General features: G+C 37.7%; 1 protein-coding gene across 3 annotated transcripts in view; it reads right to left on the bottom strand.

Moving 5' to 3' along the window:
* CCDC30 (coiled-coil domain containing 30) overlaps positions 1 to 19,147 on the bottom strand; it is a 140,720-nt gene that overhangs the window by 62,475 nt on the left and 59,098 nt on the right. Inside the window, exon 11 of one of the 3 annotated variants that reach the window (XM_055586179.1) lies at positions 12,392 to 12,561. The exons of the other annotated variants lie outside the window; for them this stretch is intronic. Within the exon in view, the coding sequence (XP_055442154.1) occupies positions 12,392 to 12,561 (170 nt within the window). The remainder of the gene's footprint in view (positions 1 to 12,391; positions 12,562 to 19,147) is intronic. 3 annotated transcript variants of the gene reach the window in all.

The raw sequence follows: 19,147 nt of genomic DNA on the forward strand, positions 1-19,147 counted from the left end.
AAAACTGGAAATAGAACTGCCTTATGATCCAGCAATCCCACTGCTGGGCATACACACCGAGGAAACCAGAATTGAAAGAGATAAGTGTACCCCAATGTTCACTGCAGCACTGTTTATAATAGCCAGGACATGGAAGCAACCTAGATGTCCATCAGCAGATGAATGGATAAGAAAGCAGTGGTACATATACACAATGGAGTATTACTCAGCCATTAAAAAGAATACATTTGAATCAATTCTAATGAGGTGGATGAAACAGGGAAACACGTGCACCCCTGTGGCAGATTCATGTTGATGTATGGTAGAACCAATACAATATTGTAAAGAAAAAAATAATAATAATAAAGAAATGATAAATGTTTAAAAAAAAGAAATAGAAGATATAGGAAAAAACAATGGAAATTTAAAATTGAAAAATACAATAACCAAAAATTAAAAACTCATTGGATAGAATCTATAGCAGAATGGAGGGGGCACAGAAAAGAATCAGTGAGCTTGAATACAGAACAATACAAATTACCCAATCTGAAAAACAGACAGAAAACAGACTGGTGGGGGGTGGGGGGAAGGAAAAAAAAAGTTCCTCTGGGAACTGTGAGACTATATCAAAAGATCGAATGCTTTTGTTATTGGATCTTGCAAAGAGAGGAGAATAGGTAGGGCTGAAAAAGTACATAAAGAAATGGCTACAAACTTCCCCAGACATAAGCATACAGATTCAAAAGCTGAGTGAGCTCCAAACAAGATAAACCTAAAGAAATCCATACCAAAATGCATCAAAGTCAAATTTCTGAAAAACGAAGACAATCAAAACTTGAAAGGAACAGGAGAGAAACACTACTTTATCAATAGGGAAAGACAATTCAAATGACAGCAGGCTTCTAATCAGAAATCAGAGAGATCAAGAAGGAATTTGCATAACATTTTTCAAATGCTGAAAGAGAAAAGAAGTGCTGATCTAGAATTCTATACCCACTGAAAATATTCTTCAGGAATGAAGAGCAAATCAAGATGTTCTCAGATGAAGAAAAATCAAAAGAATCTGCCACTAGCAGAAGTACTAAAAGTACTAAAATAATGACTAAAGGAAACTCTCTATATACATAGGAAATGATTAAAGAAGGTACACTGGAACATCAGGAAGGAAGGAAGTATAGAAAGAGTAAAAATCTGGATACATACATTTTCCTTTTCCTTTTGAGAGGCTTCTCTGGTGACTCAGATGCTAAAGAATCTGCCTGCAGTGTAGGAGACCCAGGTTCGATTCCTGGATTGGGAAGATCCCCTGGAGAAGGGCATAGCAACCCACTCCAGTATTCTTGCCTGGAGAATTCCGTGGACAGAGGAGCTTGGTGGGCTACAGTCCATGAGGTCACAAAGAGTCAGACATGACTGAGCAACTTTCACTTTCACTTTTTCCACATTTGAGTTTCCTAAATTCTGTATAATGGACGAAACAAAAGTTATAGCACTGTCTGATGTGGTTCTAAATATGTGTAGAGAAAAATTTTAAGACAGTTATAAATAGGGGAAGGTATTTTGACTGTGTGGATCACAATAAACTGTGGAAAATTCTGAAGGAGATGGGAATACCAGACCACCTGACCTGCCTCTTGAGAAACCTATATGCAGGTCAGGAAGCAACAGTTAGAACTGGACATGGAACAACAGACTGGTTCCAAATAGAAAAAGGAGTACATCAAGGCTGTATATTGTCATCCTGCTTATTTAACTTATATGCAGAGTACATCATGAGAAACGCTGGGCTGGAAGAAGCACAAGCTGGAATCAAGATTGCCGGGAGAAATATCAATAACCTCAGATATGCAGATGACACCACCCTTATGGCAGAAAGTGAAGAGGAACTAAAAAGCCTCTTGATGAAGGTGAAGAGGAGAGTGAAAAAGTTGGCTTAAAACTCAACATTCAGAAAACGAAGATCATGGCATCTGGTCCCATTGCTTCATGGGAAATAGATGGGGAAACAGTGGAAACAGTGTCAGACTTTATTTTTTTGGGCTCCAAAATCACTGCAGATGGTGACTGGAGCCATGAAATTAAAAGACACTTACTCCTTGGAAGGAAAGTTATGACCAACCTAGATAGCATATTCAAAAGCAGAGACATTACTTTGCCAACAAAGGTCTGTCTAGTCAAGGCTATGGTTTTTCCTGTGGTCATGTATGGATGTGAGAGTTGGAGTGTGAAGAAAGCTGAGCGCCGAAGAATTGATGCTTTTGAACTGTGGTGTTGGAGAAGACTCTTGAGAGTCCCTTGGACTGCAAGGAGATCCAACCAGTCCATTCTGAAGGAGATCAGCCCTGGGATTTCTTTGGAAGGAATGATGCTAAAGCTGAAACCCCAGTACTTTGGCCACCTCATGCGAAGAGTTGACTCACTGGAAAAGACTCTGATGCTGGGAGGGATTGGGGGCAGGAGGAGAAGGGGATGACAGAGGATGAGATGGCTGGATGGCATCACTGACTCGATGGACCTGAGTTTGAGTGAACTCCGGGAGTTGGTGATGGACAGGGAGGCCTGGTGTGCTGCGATTCATGGAGTCGCAAAGAGTCAGACACGACTGAGTGACTGAACTGAACTGAACTGAAAGGGACATAAAGGGAGGTAAAGTTTCTACATTTCATTCAAATTGGTCAAACTGTGTGTATGTATGTATGTTTGTGTAAAACAGTACCCAGAGCAACCAATGTAAAGCTATGAAAAGAAGTACACTCAAGAACACTATAAAAATCAAAGTGGAATTATTAAAAAGTGTTCAAATAACTCATAGGAAGGCAGAAAACAGAAAATCGATACAAACAACAGAGAGAACAAATAGAGAACCAAAAATGAAAAAATAGCAAACTTAAGTTCTAATAGATCAGTAATTATATTACATGTAAATAGCCTAACCACACCAATTAAAACAGACTAGCAGAGTGGATTAAAAAATAAGACCTAACTATATGCTGTTTACAAAAACTCATCTCAAATATAGTAATAAAAGCAGGTTGAAGGCAAAAGGATGAAAAAGATATATCATGCAAATGTTAATAAAAAGAAAACAAGAGAATCTATATTAACATCAGATAAAATGGATTTCAGAAATAAGAAAATTAAAAGAAAGAGAGAAGGACATTATTTACTGATAAAAGGGTTAGTCCACAAAGTAGACATAGGAATCCTAAAATGTGTATGCACCAAACAACAAAGCTACAAAAGTAAAAACTGAATAACTAAAAGGAGAAATAAATCACAATTACAGTTGGAGATTTTAACAATCCTTTTGCAAAAATTGATAGAATGACTAGATAGAAAATCAGCTATATCAGTTGACACTGAAAAAGCATTTGATAAAATGTAACAATTTATGATAAAATCTTAAAGAAACAGAAATAATAACTTCTTTAATTTGACCAAAATCCAACAGCTAACATTATACTAATGGTGAAAACCAAATGCCTTCCTGATAAGACTGGAAACAAGACAGAGATATTCATATTCACTACTTTTATTCAACATATTGCTGAAAGTCCTAGCTAATATAAATTGGCTAAAAAGGAAATAAAAGGCATACAGATTAGAAAAGATGAAATAATCTGAAATGTCATGATTTTCAGATAACATAATTGTCTATGTAGGAAATTCCAAGGAGTCTTTAAAAAAAAAAAAACAAAAAAAAAAACCTGGAACAAATAAGCAAGTTCAGCAAGCTCCCAGAATGCAACATAAATAATTGTTATTTCTGTATATTAGAAATGAACACATAAACACTGAAATTTCAAGTACCATTTACAACTGGTCAGAAAAGTGAAATACTTAGGTATATATACACAAAACATGTATGAGTCTTCTCTGATGAAAACTATAATATACTGATGAAAAAAAATAAAAGAATATATCTAAATCTAAACATAAATGTAGGACATACTGTGTCCACGGATTGGAGGATTCTTCATAGGAAAGACGTCAGTTCTCCCTAAATTGATATGCAGATTTAAAACAATTTGTATCAAAATTCCAGCAAGATTTTTTACAGTTACAGATAAGATTATTCCAGCATTATATGAAAAGGCAAAGGAATTAGATAGAGGATTTTGAAAAGGAATAAATATAATTAGTCTATCCAATTTCAAAGTTTGTTACATAGCTATAGTAATCAAAATTGTGTGATATTAGTGGAGGAACAGACACACAGATCAATGGAATAGAATTAGAGAAACCAGAAACAGAAGCTCGCAATCATGCCTAACTCACTTCTGTCAAAGATGTAAAAGCAATTCAATGGAAGACAGTATTTTCAAGAAATGATGCTAAAGCAATTGAATATAGGCAAAAAAAGAGAATCCCATCTAAGTCTCATACCTTATACAGAAATTAATTCAAAACAGATCATGAGCTTAAATGCAAACTATAAAACATAGGAGAAAATATTCAAGATTTAAGGTGAGGCAAAGAATTCTTAGATTTAACACCAAAAGTATGATCTGTAAAAGGGAAATTTGATACCTCATCAAAATTAAAATTTTTTTGCTCTGAGAAAACCTTGTTAAGAGGATGAAAAGACAGGGCATAGACTGGGAAAAATATTTGCAAGTCACATAACCAACAAAGAAACTAGAATCTAGAATTTAAAAAGAACTCTCAAAATTTAACATTAACAAAACAAATCCAGTTAGAAAATAGGCAAAACATATCAAAGGAGACTTCACTAAAGAGGATACACAGATATACACAAAAGATGTTACACATTAGGAAAATGTAAATTAAAACTACAATGGGTTATTACTACACGCCTATTAGAATGGCTAAAATTTAAAAGTGATAACACCAAATGCTAGTGAGGATACAGAGAACCTGGGTCACTTATACACACCTAGTGGGAATGTAAAATGATACAGTCATTCTGGAAAAAGCTTGGCAATTTATTTTAAAAAGTCTAATTAAAACTAAATATGTGAGTACCTGGTTACCCAAAATTACGTTGCTGGGGATTTATCCCAGAGGAAAAAATAATTAGTTCCCATAAAACTTGAATATTTATAGCAGCTTTATTCATAATAGCCAGAACTGGAAATAACCCAGGTGTCATTCAATGGATGAAAGCTTAAAAAAAATTTCTGTGGTATAGCCATACCGAGGATATACTACTCAGCAATGAAAAGTATCCAACTATTGATATATGCAATAACCTAGATGAATCTCTAGAGAATTATGTTGAGTGAAAAAAGTCAACCCTAAAATACTACTTATTATATAGTTACATTTATATAACATCCTTGAAAAGAAAAACTTACAGAAATGGAGAATAGACTAGTTAGAACAGAACAGGGCCAGGAGTTAAGGAAGGGCTGAAGTAGGAGGGAAGTGGGGGTGGCTGTAAAAGGACAACACGAGGTATCCTTGGAGTGATGGAAATGCTCTGTATCTTGACTGTGTCAATGTCAATATCCAGATTATGATACTGTACAACAGTTTTGCAAGAGGTTACCATTGGGGGAAACTGGTAAAGCATAAATGGGGATTGCTATTATTTTTTACAACTGCCTGTGGATACACAATTGTCTCAAAAGTTTAGTTTAAAAAATGAAAAATTATCTATAAACTGGCCATTTATTATTTATGAAGGTGCTTGATTTCTCATATTTAGAGGACTGAATAATAAAGAGTAAATTTAGCCAGACCTAATATGGTTTCCTTCTATAATTGCATTGTGGCCATGCAGTCACAGGAGAAGAGAAGCTGCCTTCGTCATATTTCCATAAAGTTTAGATGGTCCTCCTCTTAGGTAGGTCCATAAGATGTGCCTGTAAACCCTTGTTCAGAGGACAGCAGTCAGTGAGTCTTCTCTGACTTGGAGGAAATGATGAGCAGTTCTTTCCCAGGGACAATCTTGGGATAATGCCATTTTACATCTTTATTAGTAGTCTGGATAAATGAACTGTGTTCATATGAATTAATTAAGGAGAACTGCAATACCCAAGAATATGGGAATTTAATTTAAAGTAATCTTAATATATTAAGACAAAGATTCATTAAAATAAATGCTCTCCAAAAAGAAAAGGCTTTATCTTTTTAAAAGGTATAAGAGAAAATATGACTTGGAAACGAAAAGAAAACTGAACAGGTTTTTAAGAGTAATACAGGAACTTCCCTGGAGGCCCAGTGGGTGACTCTGTGCTTCCCCTGCAGGTAAGCAGGGGCTCAATCCTTGGTTGGGGAACTAAGATCAAGATCCCACATTCCATGTGGCCAAAAAACAAAATGAAAAAACAAACAAACAAGAAAAAAACTTTATCCAAATACTACTATGTATACTGTATTATTTTTATATGATGATAATAATGATGTAAAAGTTGCATGGGTAAAAGTAGACTACCAGTCAAAAATGACATGGAACTGAATATGCCCTGCAGTCAGTACACCGACAGCCTAGGGACTAGAAAACCCACCATGACTCTCAAATTTCTCCTCCCCTCTAACACAGCTCTTAATATTTATTTACTGAGTTCTGACTGCAACCAACCCCCTGTTACTTTTACACCATTCTATAATTTTTTAATCGGCTTCGCTCTTCACCTGGTAGGAGGTGCCTAGGCAGCATCCTTATCCTGTTCCTTTTCTAGTAGCCCAGATACATGGCAGTCTTGAACGAGAATAGAGATTGAAGAAAGAGACTATAATAGTATGAGTCATGAGTTCTAGTCCTAAATCTTCCACCTACCATTTGTGCAATGTTTGGTACGGCAAAATCTCTCAGAGTCTCAGTTTCTTGCCTTACTCATAAGATTGCTGGGATTTTATGAAGTAAACTGTGAAAGAATTTTGATAACCTACAGGGACAGGGTACAGTTAAAATGAACTAAAGCCTAATGAAAGTGAAAAGTAAAAGTCATTCAGTCATGTCTTGACTCTTTGTGACCCCATGGACTATACAGTCCATGGACTTCTCCAGGCCAGAATACTGGGAGTGGGTAGCCTTTTCCTTTTCCAGGGGATCTTCCCAACTCAGGGATTAAACCCAGGTCTCCTGCATTGTGGGCGGATTCTTTACCAGCTGAGCCACAAGGAAAGCCTGGTAGGACAGTAGAAAAACAAGACACAGTCCGTTACCTTAAATGGAGCTTAAAATCTAGTGGAGGAGATATACTATAAGAATCAACCAATTTGGCTTACTGAGCAGCTTCTATGTACATGGGACCATGCTAGGTGTGCCGTGACACTTCCTACTTCTCTTCAATTGAAGATTTGGGCTCATGGCTTTCTGGCATCTTCTTCACCCCAAGTCCTGCCATCATCCTGGAAGATTCCAAGGTCCATAGAGATCACCCACCAATGTCTTGACATCTCACTTCCTCAGTCTCCTTATCTCTAATGACTGTCTCCTCTCTCCCACTTTGCCAACTACTTGTATAAGGACACCATGGGTTGTGTCATCAATAACTGCTCTACTTCTGAAATACTAAAATTAGACATCTGGATTCCAGTTTCTCCTTTTTACACAATTTGTACTCAATGCAATCATAAGCACCTTAAATTACTTGCCCAGCTTCCTTTACTTTGCTTCTTTATTCAACGCAGAGTCTACAGAGTTCCTTATTTTAATCACTGTCTAAATAAAATATTCAATTCTCTTGCCCCATTGTCCTTCCACTCCACTCATGTGGCAAAACCTCAACCCTGGATAAACTCAACCATCTTCTCATGTCTATATTAAATGTTAATAAGCATAAAGGTGGGCTCTCCGGCCTTGATTGGGCTCTCCATACCAGCTGCTCTCCCCAGTCAGTTTTCTTTTCCATTTTCCACAGTGATTATTTCAAACTTTTTTCACTCTCTTGCAAACGCTGCTCTTTCTCTTTATCTCTCACTTTTAGCAGATAACTTTGCTTCTTGCTTCAGAGCACAGAGAAACCACTGAACAAGTCCTTTGATTTCCTCTCAAGTTATAAACCCATTTGGGACTTCCCTGATGGTCCAGTGGTTAAGTATCTGTCTGCTAATGCAGGGGACACAGGTTCGATCCCTGGTCTGGGATGCCATGGGGCAACTAAGCCCATGGGCCATAACTACTAAAGAGCCGGTGCTCTGCAACAAGAGAAGCCATGGCAAAGCTGCGCACGGCACCAAAACCCAGAGCAGCCAAAAAAAAAAACCATTTGGATCTCTGTTCATCCTCCCTTTCTTCCTCCTGTTACAGTGGACAAGGCTGATCTCCTGACTGATGCCAGCCATTTTCTGAGTCCTAAACCTGCCCTTTTGGAGACTTCCCCACCAGTATTCAAACATACATGAATTTCCTTTTAACTCGGTTCCATATTCTCTTCTTTTTGAAACCAGACTTTTTGGAAAGTGTTATCTACAGTCACCATTTGCTCATCTCATATGCCCTCCTCAACTCACTCCCATTCACCATCCCATGGCATGTTATCTAGGAAGCAATGTGTTTTCTGCCCTTCATCGGAACTGCTCTTATTAAAGTCTCCAGTCACCTTCAGGTTGCTAAATTTAGCAGTCACTTTTTATCCCTTATTTTGTTTGACTCATTGGTAGCATATGATACTCCTGACTACTTCTTTCTTGAAACACTCTTTAATCTAGCTTCTGTAACACACACGCTTTTGACTTTTCTTCTACTTCTCTAGCTGTTTTGTCTCAGCTGTTGGAAGTACTCCTTTTGTCCATATAGAGAGGTTTTCCTTAGGTTTCTGCCTTTGAGTGTTTTCATCAAGCAACATATGGGAATATAGCCATCATATAACTTGTATTACCATCTACCTATTGATGATCCTCACATTTATCTCCAGCCCAGGCCTCCAAACCCATAAGTCAAACTATTTGTTCCAAATCCACACATGGTTGTTCCAAAGACGCTGGAAAGTCATTGTCTCAAAAGCTCAACTTCTGTCTTCTCTCTCAAAATTATGTGAATGATTCCATCAAACCAGAAAATGAAATTGTCCTTAACTTGTTCTCATACTCAAACTTCTGCCTAGAATACCTTCTTCCTTACTTCCTATACTCATTAATCCCCGAGTTTCATTGATTCTGCCTCCTCTCAATTTCATCCACTTTTCTCTATCCTCACAAACATCATTTCAGTAACAGCCTCCTAATTGGTCTTGTTACTTTCATTCTGGTACCAACCATCTACTTTCCACACAGCAGGAAGAGTGATTTTTCTAAAGCACAAATCTATCTATGTCTCTGCTATGTTACTAATCCTGCAGGAGTTTCCCATTGTCCAAATTCCCTAGGGTAGGCATTCATATTCCCTCAAGATGAGACCCCTGGCTTTCTCTTCATTCTCAGCATCTCCTTCCTCATTTCCTTTCTACACACTCTATGCTACAGCACCACCGATGTCACTTTTAGTTCCTCAAACAAACCAAGCCTTTTCTTGCAGATGTCATATCTTCCCTGAAATTATTCCCCCAACTTTTTGCTTTGCCCTTGATTACTCATACTTCAGGACTCAATTTATCAGTTCCCTTTAAGAATATTTTCTGTTTCATTAACTAGGCCAGAGCCCCTCCTTTATGCTCCCATCCAAGACCTCCTTGTTTAATGATTTATATTCCCCCATCAGGCAATATGCACCATAACTCCTCTAACGATAGGATCCGTGTCTGTCTTACTTTGTAGCCTCAGCATCTACCTACAGTACCTAGCACATGATAGATAAGCAATTTATTGTTGAAAGTGATTGTGTAAGGATCTGAGATAAATGGGGGCTGTGAAGTGAGGCACAAAAGACAAGAAAACAGGGAAACATTATGAGAAGAGGAGAGAAGAAAACATACAGCAGATAAGTGGACTTCTTACCATCCCAGCAATGGCGAGCAGTTTCGACCTAGCTGTGTAAACAAGTGACTGTAAGAAGTTGTTTAAAGAGAAGTCCAGTGTCTTTTCCATGGCAAGGTTCTCCACCTCCAAATGAATTAAGGCCACAGCCTTGTTCCCTATGGCAAGTATCTCTGCCGATTATCGCAAATCAGCTGGGTGGATTTTCGTCAGCTTTGATTACTGATATCAAATTATTCTCTGAAAAGCATTCAGATTGGTCATTTCATCTCCATTGTTACTTATTTATTCTAAATTATCTCTTAATCTGTGGCCGGAGAAGGAAATGGCAACCCACTCCAGTGTTCTTGCCTGGAGAATCCCAGGGACAGAGGAGCCTGGTGGGTTGCTGTCTATGGGGTCGCACAGAGTTGGACATGACTGAAGTGACTTAGCAGCAGCAGCAGCATCTGTGGCTAATATCTAGATTAATTGGTCTTTCCTCTCAATTCATCTAATAGAATTACTAGGCCTATATCCCCCAAAAGTCTTGTAATATACTATTTTAGTGCTCAAAACTAGACTTTCTTTTTCTTACTCCTACAACAGACCTACACATTGTGATCTTGCTTCTTGGCTCTTTGCTCCTGTGACCACTATGATACCTGCTCTCCAACACCTCCCTCGTATCTCATTCTGCTTCTGCAACTAAGGCTCATGATTTTGAATCTTAGAGCTCACTATAGACTTAAAACCAGTTTTTAAGAGGACATAAAATTCAGGGGCCTGAAACTGGCAAAACAGTCCCTTCTATTTTAGAATAAAGACAAATTTGGCTATATATAGGCCATATTTTCTCAACTCACTGATAAAGTATCCTTTAGTATGATATATAAGTTAAAATGTCATCCATTTTTCCTTTTGATGATCTAATTCTAGGCTTTTGTCTAGACAAAATTTGATTTCATCTATAGCATTTGTGCCAAAACATAGTAATGCATTTGTCTAAATCTCAAAAGTTTCTGTGCAAGATACTTCTGATGCGACTTCCCTAGCAGTCCAGTGGTTAAGACTCTGTACTTCCACTGCAGGGTACCTGGGTTCCATCCCTGGTTGGGAAACAGATTAATGTGGCAGAAAGTGAAGAAGAACTAAAGAGCTTCTTGATGAAAGTGAAAGAAGAGAGTAAAAAAGTTGGCTTAAAACTCAACATTCAGAAGACTAAGATCATGGCATCTGGTCCCATCACTTCATGGCAAATACATGGGGAAACATGGAAACAGTGAGAGACTTTATATTTTTGGGCTCCAAAATCACTGCAGATGGTGACTGCATACATGAAATTAAAAGACGTTTGCTCCTTGGAAAAAAAGCTATGACAAACCTAGACAGTATATTAAAAAAGCAGAGATGTTATTTTACCAATAAAGGTCTGGTCTAGTCAAAGCTATGGCTTTTCCAATAGTCATGTATGGATGTGAGAGTTGAACTATAAAGAAAGCTGAGTACCGAAGAATTGATGCTTTTGAACTGTGGCATTGGAGAAGACTCTTGAGAGTCCCTTGGACTGCAAGGAGATCCAAATCAGTCAATCCTAAAGGAAATCAGTCCTGAATACTCATTCGAAGAATTGATGCTGAAACTGAAACTCCGATACTCTGGCCACCTGATGCAAAGAACTGACTCACTGGAAAAGACGTGATGCTGTGAAAGATTGAAGGCAGGAGGAGAAGGGGACGACAGAGGATGAGATGGCTGGATGGCATCACCAACACGATGGAAATGAGTTTGAGTAGGCTCTGGGAGCTGGTGATGGACAGGGAAGCCTGGCATGCTGCAGTCCATGGGGTCGCAAAGAGTCGGACACGACTGAGTGAACTGAACTGAACTGCGCAACCAAAAATAAAAGATATATTGGCTGGAAAAGTAGAAACACAAGAGTTACAGGGCAAGATTAACAACAGTGAAAAAAAAAAGAAAAAAATTCTCAAAACAATTATCAGATATAATGTTAAATAAAAATAGCAAAAAACAAACCTCTCTGAAAAGTATGGTCTTAATATGTAAAAAATACACACATATTTGTATTAGTGTTAGTTGCTCAGTCATGTCTGATTTTTGGTGATCCCATGGACTGTAGCCCACCAGGCTCCTCTATCCATGGAATTCTCCAGGCAAGAATACTCAGGTGGGTTGCCATTCCCTTCTCTTGGGGATCTTCCCAACCCAGGGATTGAACCTGGGTCTCCTGCATTGCAGGCAGATTCTTTATAGTCTGAGCCACCAGGGAAGCCCCATATACATGTATATGTATGGGAAAAAAGACAAGAAAGAAAAAATTAGGACATTAACATTTTTCCATAGTGGAAATTATAGGTTACTATAATTTCCTTATACTTTTCCATGCTTTCCAGATTTTCCAAAAAAGCATATATTTATTTTTAAAAGAAGGAACAAAAGTTTGAGATTGTAATAACATATCAAAAGCCAAGCTTTGGGAATTTTTTTGAACTGATTTTTCCATGCACATCATTTGAAAATGAATATAAAAATTATATAATTATACCCCCCAAATAATTAAGGTGACATGAGATTTTTCTCCATTTACCAGAGTTCCTCTTTCTCTTCCTTCAGGCTTTGAATTTCTATTCCCAAAATTGGTAGTTTAGGCACAAGATCTTTACAGGTATTTTCACTTGAAATTAAATTAGCAGCTGCAGTTTTTTCCCCTACAGTAAAATGATTTAATTGCTCAAATTCTTGTAAAAGCATCAAGACCTGTTAAGTAAAAAGACAAATATTCTATTTTGTATACTATTATATGTGACTGTAAAAAAGTATGTTGATTTCATTACATGCTTAAATGATTATTAGCTTAAATAACATAAACTGCACCCAAATTGAAGTCTTATTCCAATTTAACACTTTGCAGTTGTTACCTAATCTAACTCATTTTTACCATAGGCATAGGAGTGCATTAAGTCCACGGTTTTTAGAAAAGAGGGTATTTTGGGTCTCTGGGATTAGCTTCCTAGAGTGCTGTTTAGGGTTGTGCTGTTTTAACAAGCAAAAAGATGTGTTACCCTATTAGAGCTTTTGCATTATTATCACATATTTCTGTTCTCAAGTTTACAGTGTACTTCGTTTATTGAAAAGCAATAATATACTGTTGCAAGAAAACATTAGAAATAATATTAGCTATATATGACAGAGAACAGAAGTCTTCCAATCAGATTTTACTTGTTTGGAAACACTGAACATGTAAGGATTCCCAGACTATTGTAGTGATTCTCAGATTTTAGCTAATAAGAGCATCACCTAAGGAGTTAAAAAAATGCGGTCTCACAATCGACACCCCACTCCTGAGATTCAGGTTAGTGGTATGGGCTGGGAAATGGGAACGTGCACTTCAAATAAGTCTCCCAGACAATTCTGATTCCAGTGGATGCTTTGAGAGTCATTGCTCTGCTGTGTAGTTTGGCAAAATATTTGGTCAGGTTTTGTTGCTTTGTTTTTTGACAAACAGATTCCTTTCCTCAAATGCATAATTTCACATAAAATGAAAAAATGCCTCCAGAAGGCAGCAAAAAGGGTGGATGGAGGATAGTTCCAAGAATGGAAGATGAATCTCCATTCAAGTATTGCATGAAGAGAGACAACAACCTGTCTGACTCTCATTCTGAGCCTCTCTGAAAATGCAAAGTTTTTTATAGTTATTATTAATATGTTTGATTCTAAGAACACAATCTAAAGATCAATTTAAGTTACTTTAATGAATCTTTTTACTCTTCTTGGCCTTTTCAATTTTCTGAAGAAAGACCACAGTGTGTGATATGGGTTATAATCCCATAAAGCTATATATATAATCTCATACGGATTATAACCTCTCCAGGGGAGAAATTTGGTCTTACACTGGGAATTAGGAGGTGGGAAGATATAGACAGGTGAAGAAGAGACTATACCAAGCATTTAGAAGACAGCAATAGAAGAGACCATTTCAAGCATGATCAATATGGTCAAAGGCATAGTGTGTAACTGAGCAGGGAGTATTTTTGCTCAAGTGAGGAGGATGGTCTTCCTGGAGTAGAGGCTACAAGATGAGGAGCTGAGGAAGTAAGACAAGACTGATGGGAGGGATCAGATGATGAAGAGACCTGAAAGACAGTAATTTTCTTAACAAACTTGTGTAACTTTTGTGAACAGGAAGACAGATTCCAAGATGCTATTTAAATCACTGATTTTTATAGTCATTGTAAAAATTTAAACATTACAAATCATCAATGTTAGTTTCTTAAGAAGTAAATATATATATAAAACTATAAAACACTGGTGAAAGAAGTCAAAGAGGACACTAATAGATGGAGAAATATACCATGTTGATGGATCAGAAGAATCAATATAGTGAAAATGAGTATACTACCCAAAGCAATCTATAGATTCAATGCAATCCCTATCAAGCTACCAATGGTATTTTTCACAGAGCTAGAACAAATAATTTCACAATTTGTATGGAAATACAAAAAACCTTGAATAGCCAAAGCAATCTTGAGAAAGAAGAATGGAACTGGAGGAATCAACCTGCCTGACTTCAGGCTCTACTACAAAGCCACAGTCATCAAGACAGTATGGTACTGGCACTAAGACAGAAATATAGATCAGTGGAACAAAATAGAAAGCCCACAGATAAATCCACACACCTATGGACACCTTATCTTTGACAAAGGAGGCAAGAATATACAATGGAGAAAAGACAATCTCTTTAACAAGTGGTGCTGGGAAAACTGGTCAACCACTTGCAAAAGAATGAAACTAGAACACTTTCTAACACCATACACAAAAATAAACTCAAAATGGATTAAAGATCTAAACGTAAGACCAGAAACTATAAAACTGCTGGAGGAGAACATAGGCAAAACACTCTCCGGCATACATCACAGCAGGATCCTCTATAACCCACCTCCCAGAATACTGGAAATAAAAGCAAAAATAAACAAACGGGACCTAGTTAAAATGAAAAGCTTCTGCACAACAAAGGAAACTCTAAGCAAGGTGAAAAGACAGCCTTCAGAATGGGAGAAAATAATAGCAAATGAAGCAACTGACAAACAACTAATCTCAAAAATACACAAGCAACTCCTACAGCTCAATTCCAGAAAAATAAACCACCCAATCAAAAGAACTAAATAGAGATTTCTCCAAAGAAGACACACAGATGGCTAACAAACACATGACAAGATGCTCAACATCACTCATTATCAGAGAAATGCAAATCAAAACCACAATGAGGTACCATTTCACGCCAGTCAGAGTGGCTGTGATCCAGAAGTCTACAAGCAATAAATGCTGGAGAGGGTGTGGAGAAAAGGGAACCTCTTACACTGTTGGTGGGAATGCAAACTAGTACAGCCACTATGGAGAACAGTGTGGAGATTCCTTAAAAAACTGGAAATAGAACTGCCTTATGACCCAGCAATCCCACTGCTGGGCATACACACCGAGGAAACCAGAAGGGAAAGAGATACGTGTACCCCAATGTTCATCGCAGCACTGTTTATAATAGACAGGACATGGAAGCAACCTAGATGTCCATCAGCAGACGAATGGATAAGAAAGCAGTGGTACATATACACAATGGAGTATTACTCAGCCATTAAAAAGAATACATTTGAATCAGTTCTAATGAGGTGGATGAAACTGGAGCCTATTATACAAAGTGAAGTAAGCCAGAAAGAAAAACACCAACACAGTATACTAATGCATATATATGGAACTTAGAAAGACGGTAACAATAACCCTGTATGTGAGAGAGCAAAAGAGACACAGATGTATAGAACAGTCTTTTGGACTCTATGGGAGAGGGAGAGGGTGGGATGATTTGGGAAAATGGCATTGAAACATGTATAATATCATATAAGAAATGAATCACCAGTCCAGGTTTGGTGCAGGATACAGGATGCTTGGGGCTGGTGCACTGGGATGACCCAGAGGGATGGTATGGGGAGGGAGGTGGGAGGGTGGTTCAGGATGGGGAGCACGTGTACGCCCGTGGTGGATTCATGTTGATGTATGGCAAAACCAATACAATATTGTAAAGTAATTAGCCTCCAACTAAAATAAATAAATTTAAATTAAAAAAAAGAAGTAAAGAAAGTCAAACAGAATTTAGACTTGTCATTCTAGCAAAGTAAGAATTGCTGATGGTTTCTAAAGTGGAAGGCGACCTTGACACTAAGCACTTTCTAGGTATTCTGGATTCTCAAATGACCAAGTCACTGGATATTATAAGTGGTCAGGTTTGCTCTTTATCATGAAGACAGTTAAGTCCACAGGACCCTTCATGGCACAGATGCTGTGGAACAGCAGTAACTCTGTTCCACAGGCTCCTCCTTACCGAAACTTTATCCTGGTGACATAGCTCAATCTCATAACCAGCCATGTCGAAGTACCATAAAGCATTCAGTTGATTGTTCCACTTTCTGCTTAAGGCTCTAGAGGAGTGAGGACAGAGATCAGGCTGAAAAACACCAGGCAACTTGGTACTTGTTCATTATTCCGAGTCTGGTGTCCCTATCTGTAAACTGAGGAAGCTGGCCTATGTGAATACACCCTCTTCTGGCTCTAAAATGCTGTGGCCCAAATAAAACAACAGCCTATAAAACAAGGGCTTCAATAAATACATAAAATACAATTTTTAGTCACTCTTAGCAAGACTCGGAGAAGGCAATGGCAACCCACTCCAGTATTCTTGCCTGAAAAATCCCATGGATGGGGGAGCCTGGTGGGCTGCCGTCTATGGGGTCCCTAAGAGTTGGACACGACTGAGCAACTTCACTTTCACTTTTCACTTTCATGCATCGGAGAAGGAAATGGCAACCCACTCCAGTGTTCTTGCCTAGAGAATCCCAGGGACGGGTGAGCCTGGTGGGCTGCCATCTATGGGGTCGCACAGAGTTGGACATGACTGAAGCAACTTAGCAGCAGCAGCAGCAGCAACACTATCTTTAAGTCTAAAGCACTCTACGTTCTAAAGAGAAACTAGAAAATAATTAAAGAATCAAAGGTTCAAAACTGAAACTTTTAATAAGTATAAGTTTGATGGGAAATAGAATACCCATAGTCTCAAAGTGCCTCCCCACAGGTAGTTATTAATTGCAAAGGGAGTTGTAATAAATTTATAGTGGAGAAATCCGACAGATAATACCTTACCCAAAGTAAACAGAACAAAAGGATACCCTTTTTTGTTCTGATACAATGCACTGAGAAGGATACAGCATCACTTCTGCAGCATTCTTGCCAAAATTATGTAATCTAAATTATACTGTGAGGAAACATGAGAAAAGCCCAAATTGAGAGACATTCTTGAAAACAAATGATTTGTACTCTTCAAAGAGAGCAAAACTATGAACAACAAAGAATGAGGAACTGTTGCAGATTCAAGGAGCTTTAGAGATATGACAGTTGAATACAATGTGTGGTCCTGGATTGGACCTTGGACTAGGGAAAAAAATGTCTTTTGCTATAGAGTGGGACAATTGGTGAAATTTTAATAAGAGCTGTAGATTATAGTACTATATTAATTTCCTGATTTTGAGACTTGTACTGTGACAAAAAGATGTCACTATTTTTAGCAAACACATGGAAACATTTGGGGTTAAAGGAGTATTAGGTATCCAACTCACTCCCAGGGTTCAGGAAAAAAGTGTGTATGTATGTGTGTAGAGCAAGAGCAAGAGAGATTGATAAAACCAAATAGGTACCATGTTAACATTTGGAGAGGTAAAAGACTATGGAGCATCCTTATACTATTTTGTAACTTTTCTGTAAATCTGAAATTATTTCAAAATAAAAAGTTTTTTTTAAAAGAGAGGGAGAGAGAGTCCCATTATCAGGATAGCGATCTGGATCTCTGGCTTTATATTATATTCTTCTCACTTCCTTTCATTCTTTATGTTAAGTTTTCTGATGATATTTTGAGAAACAAGATCCTTCAGTTGTATACTGTGATGAAAATGCATCTTGCTGACAATGTCCCACAAACAAAGCTGAGATGTAGGCTGTGCCAACATATTACCCTATTGGCTGGACCTTTCTCTCCCTAGGTCACATATTATTTGATCTGCGTCCCAGTTCCTCAGCAACTTATTCTGTGACTTCAGAGTAACAACTTCAGATAGGATAAAGTAGCCCTTGATTTAGTCATCTACCTCACATGTTGCATTAAAATATAAGTCAACATATTTTAACCATTGTATTCGAGCCTTTAGTCCTTCCTACTATTTTAATCAACATAAGAGAGTAACTGAGGGTGGGAATTTTTAGCCAGGAGTTGGTGACAACCTAATAGGTAGGACTCTGGAAATTACACAGCTGGCAACCTCTCCATTTAGTGTTGCACTGACCCTAATCTGGCAGTGCCATTTTTATATTTGGGGAATTTACTAGAGTTGGGACATTACACCATTTTCCTAATTCTAAGTTCAGTATAATTGGAAAAGATGCTTTAAGTTTTTTTTTTTTTAGATTATCTAAATTTATTTATTTTTTTAACTGCTGGTGGTTTTTTTTTTTTCATTTCACATATGATATTATACATGTTTCACTGCCATGTTCCCAAATCATCCCACCCTTGCCCTCTCCCACAGAATCCAAAAGACTGTTCTATACATCTGTGTCTCTTTTGCTGTCTTGTATATAGGGTTATTGTTACCATCTTTCTAAATTCCATATATGTGTTAGTATACTGTATTGGTGTTTTTCTTTCTGGCTTACTTCACTCTGTATAATAGGCTCCAGTTTCATCCACCTCATTAGAACTGATTCAAATGCATTCTTTTTAATGGCTGAGTAATACTCCATTGTGTATATGTACCACTGCTTTCTTAATCATTCGTCTGCTGATGGACATCTAGGTTGCTTCCATGTCCTGGCTATTATAAACAGTGCTGCGATGAACATTGGGGTACACGTGTCTCTTTCAATTCTGGTTTCCTCGGTGTGTATGCCCAGCAGTGGGATTGCTGGATCATAAGGCAGTTCTATTTCCGGTTTTTTAAGGAATCTCCACACTGTTCTCCATAGTGGCTGTACTAGTTTGCATTCCCACCAACAGTGTAAGAGGTTCCCTTTACTCCACACCCTCTCCAGCATTTATTGCTTGTAGACTTTTGGAAGTTTTGGCCACAGCAATCAGAGCAGAAAAAGAAATAAAAGGAATAAAAATTGGAAAAGAAGAAGTAAAACTCTCACTATTTGCAGATGACATGATCCTCTACATAGAAAACCCTAAAGACTCCACCAGAAAATTACTAGAACTAATCAATGATTATAGTAAAGTTGCAGGATATAAAATCAACACACAGAAATC

The sequence above is a fragment of the Bubalus kerabau genome, chromosome 6 (genome assembly GCF_029407905.1).
Source record: "Bubalus kerabau isolate K-KA32 ecotype Philippines breed swamp buffalo chromosome 6, PCC_UOA_SB_1v2, whole genome shotgun sequence".
Classification (NCBI taxonomy): Eukaryota; Metazoa; Chordata; class Mammalia; order Artiodactyla; family Bovidae; genus Bubalus; species Bubalus kerabau.